The sequence below is a fragment of the Phaseolus vulgaris genome, unplaced genomic scaffold (genome assembly GCF_000499845.2).
Source record: "Phaseolus vulgaris cultivar G19833 unplaced genomic scaffold, P. vulgaris v2.0 scaffold_29, whole genome shotgun sequence".
Taxonomy (NCBI): domain Eukaryota; kingdom Viridiplantae; phylum Streptophyta; class Magnoliopsida; order Fabales; family Fabaceae; genus Phaseolus; species Phaseolus vulgaris.
This window is the reverse complement of record NW_027174097.1, coordinates 315988-319787: the sequence shown is the minus strand read 5'-3', so window position 1 is coordinate 319787 and position 3800 is coordinate 315988. Positions and strand designations below refer to the sequence as shown.

At 50.8% G+C, this 3800-nt stretch overlaps 1 protein-coding gene across 1 annotated transcript; it reads right to left on the bottom strand.

Moving 5' to 3' along the window:
* Positions 1-623: 623 nt before the first annotated feature.
* Positions 624-1406, bottom strand: LOC137817313 (proline-rich receptor-like protein kinase PERK10). The gene has a single exon (XM_068620566.1). The coding sequence runs from the start codon at positions 1404-1406 to the stop codon at positions 624-626; it is 783 nt and encodes a 260-aa protein (XP_068476667.1).
* Positions 1407-3800: the final 2394 nt, after the last annotated feature.

Genomic DNA, 3800 nt, shown 5'->3' with positions numbered 1-3800 from the left:
ATACAACATACGGGGAAGAACGTGTTCACATCAGTTACAAAATGAAAAGAAGAACAATTATGTATACACGGTGAAAGTGTTGCAAAGTTAAAGAAAAGAGGCTAGTTCTCAGGAGCCGTCAAAGGCACGGTCTTGCCTTCGACCACTTCGCTGAAGGGGCTGCACTCTGAGACGTCGATGCCAGGGTTCGCGCAAGCCGCTTGGACAAGGGCCTCAACAAACCCGTCGATGAACCCAGTCGCAGCATCTTGCACCAGCTCTTGCTCTACCTTTTTGAACTGCTCAGCTTGAGAGGCCAGCTCTTGGTCTTTGGCCGCTAAAGCTGCGACCAACTCTTGATCTTTAGCCTCCAAAGCCTTAACCATCTCCGCCCGTAGCGTTGTGTTTTCAACAGTTAGCAAGTCGCAAGTGTTGACCTTATCCTCGAGCGTAGCTTCAATTTTGGCCAGTTTCTGCTCCCGATCGACGCAGTGATCTTCAACCTTCTTCTGTTGTGCCTTGGAAGTCTCCAGCGCGTCTTTAAGGTCCATAACTTGCACACGAAGGGGCACGATCTGCCCCAGAAGCTCAGCATGGGCTTGCCCCGCCTCATGCAGTCTTTTGCTAGCCTCTTCCTTGGCCTTCTAAGCTAGCTTCAGGGAATCCTTATAGGCTTCCTCTTGGCGGGCCCAGCGATGTGCCAAGGTCTCTTTTTCCTCCTTCAGCGAGGCGTTCTCCTTCTCCAAAGCTTGGATAGTAGAGGCCTCGTTAGCTTTAGCTTTGGCTTTATCACGCCAAGTGTTGGCATAAGCCATGAAGGCACCAAGATAGAAGTTCATGCCTTCTTTCTTGGCTCCCTCATCTTGGCTCCTTGGGGAAAGCTTGTGGAAATAGCCCATCAGCTTCTCTTGGATTGGTGGGGGAAGTTCTGGAGCATGTGGTGGAGCGGATGTGGGCTCAGTTTCAGTTCCACCCTCCAAGGCCATTGGTTGTGGAGGTGAGGTGGCACTTGGAGGGTGCTCCCTTAGCGAGTCAACATCATGGTTTGAGGAGGATGTGGAGGTAACAGCTTGGGGGGCAGCCCGGGTGGTCCTTCTTCTCTTGAAGACTTGTCCTTCAGCAGACTCATCTTCATCCTCAGATGGAACCACCACCACCCCTTTGCCTTTGTCAAGGGGGGCTGGTTCAGTAGTGGTTGCGACCAAGGCAAGTGGGATGGCCGCTATGGGGGGTGGTGAGTGTGAGGGGTGAGTTGGAGAGGGTAGAGCTTCGGGAGTTGCTGTTGGAGGTGGATTTTGGGGGCGAATGGTTGGGGAGGTGGGAGCGGTTTCAGAGGTTAGAGGTATGGAATCCCCACCCGCTTTTGATGAAGCTTCGCTTTTGGACTTCAAGGCTTGGGCGAGTTTCCACCTCCTTTGCTTATCCATTTTCGAATCTGCATTGTACCGTCCCGTCCCCGGGTGTTGACCAAAGTCAAAGTCAACGTATGGTGGGACCCCTCAATGGGGCCCAAGGGAAGAAAGTCAACAGGTTGACCGCTTAAGGCGTCCTCAGGCGTAGGCGTCGCCAGGGGTAGGTGTCGCCAAGGTGAGGCGACGCTAGGTGAAGGCGTCGCCAGGTTAAGGCGTCGCCAGGATAAGACATCGACGGTGTCACCCCCCGATACCCACAGGTAGGAAAGACCGTGGAGGGGGCGACACCACGAGAGGTCTCAGTACCTCAGAACATTAATAAAGAGAAGAGAAAGGTGGCTTCAAGGCCATATTCCCAGTACCAGTGAGGAGTAACCTGACTTGTGAAGTACCCACGCCACCTCTGGGAGACCCCTGGGATAGATACGACCCATGAGAGGGCCACGCCCAGGGGCGAACCATGTGCGTGGTATGAAAGGAAGGTAGATACACTCCCAGGGCGAGTGACTAGAGGTTGGGGCGCATGAGTTGGCACCCAGAAAGTCACCCCCTTGCGTCAGATGCACTTCGAGAAAGGAGGGCTTGCATGATGGATTAACCCTAAGTTGGGTTACGGCGCTGTAGGGCCCTCCACGTAGAGTAGCGATCAAGTCAGAAGAACACGTGGCAGTAAGCACGGAACATCAATGTTTTCCTGAAAGTTTGCTAAGGTATGCTTTAATTTAGTTTACCTTCTGAACGCTTTAAAGAACTTTAAACGCTTTAAATGCTTTGAACATTTTAAACGCGTTGAACGTTTTTATACGCTTTAAATGCGCTTTAAGACGCTTTAAATGCTTTAGACGTTTAAAAGGGGCTTTAGACGTTTGAGACAGGGATCGCAGTTTTCACAGTTTACACACACTCTAGTTGCTTGCTCGCGAACCCACTGTACGCACAGGCAATTAGGGAGGAATTCAGTGACTCAGTTACTTGACCACCTTCAGAGCATCCATTCACGGTGTTCCGATACGGAGGTGTGTCACCTTTTGATGTTTCTCGCTTGCTGACTTGATCATCGGAGTGCAAACGGCCGCGAGGGCGCCCCTTTGTTAACTTCTTTTCAGGTATTCACGACGGCGCAGAACGAAGGTACCCTAGCTCGCGATCAGAAGCCACGCACGAAGACGTCCCTGGTCAACCGGCGGGAACATGCACCAAGAAGACAAACATGGCAAGATTTAGGCACAAGCTAAGTTGTTACATGAGAAGAGCAGATAATTCATGTACAAAGCAAAAACAAGTAGAAGCAGAGAATAGATAGTTAAAGGGGGGGGTTCTCGTACTTATGTAGCGGGTGAGGACTTCAGTGTCGTATTCACGACTTATCAGAATGGAGGTGTCGAGGACCCCACGCTGGCCAGGATTTGGCAAACCTCTCGATCAGTAGAGAGCAGCTCATCTAAGGATTTGGGCTTGGTTAGCTTAACTTCGTGCACCCAGTACAGGGGGAAGCCATCCAACGTAGCAACGTCGTGCTTAGAGAAGCACACCTTGAAGAATTTCCCTTTCCAGCCTTTGTACGATTGCTGGAATACGGAGAGTATGACCCTTCCGGTGATGCTGTTAAAGCTCACCCATAAGCTTTTCCCATGCTTCTTCACCTCGAAGAAGTCAAGGAAGATATCCACTAAGGGGGGCTGGCCAAAGTACCCGCAGAGAATCCCGAAGGCTTTGACGAAAGCCCAGTTGTTGGGATGAAGCTGGGCAGGGGCGACATTGATCTCTGTTAGAAGCTCCCTTTTGAACCCAGAGAAAGGCAAGCGCATCCCAATGTGCTTGAATACAGTTTGGTAGAAATAGAAGAATGGAACACCATTGTTGGACCTCTCATCCCCACAGACAGGCTCGCCTGGAGTACATGGACGCACAAAGATGTCCACGTCATCCCTCCTAGCGAAGGAGCGGTGCTGGTAGACGCTTGGTTCGCCAATGTGATCCCTCCAGTCCTTCATGGAGGTCAGGCTCGAGCACTCAGTGAGCAGCTCGTCGGGGGCCCAAGGGTAAAGGGCTTTGTAGTTGACCCTTGGGGGTGGAGGATTGGCCGTCGTTTTAGTACGCGCCATTGAGGAAAGCTGAAGAATGAAGAAGGGAAAGGGTTTAGCAAATGAGGTTTAAGGTGAAAGAGGGAAGAAACCCTAGGAAAAACCCTATCCACGCAAGAGATGGAGAAAAGGGGAAACAGATAAATGAAGAAGAAAAGTGCAAATGTGAATGAAATAAACAGACCCAGGCAGTGATATCAACAGAAAAAGTCAAGGGAAAGAATCATCGAAAGAGAAAAATCGTACCTTTGGATGATCGATTTGAGGAAAGTCTTGAGGTTCGAAGAGAGAATGCAGAGGAAGCTTTGAGAAGATGAACAGTACA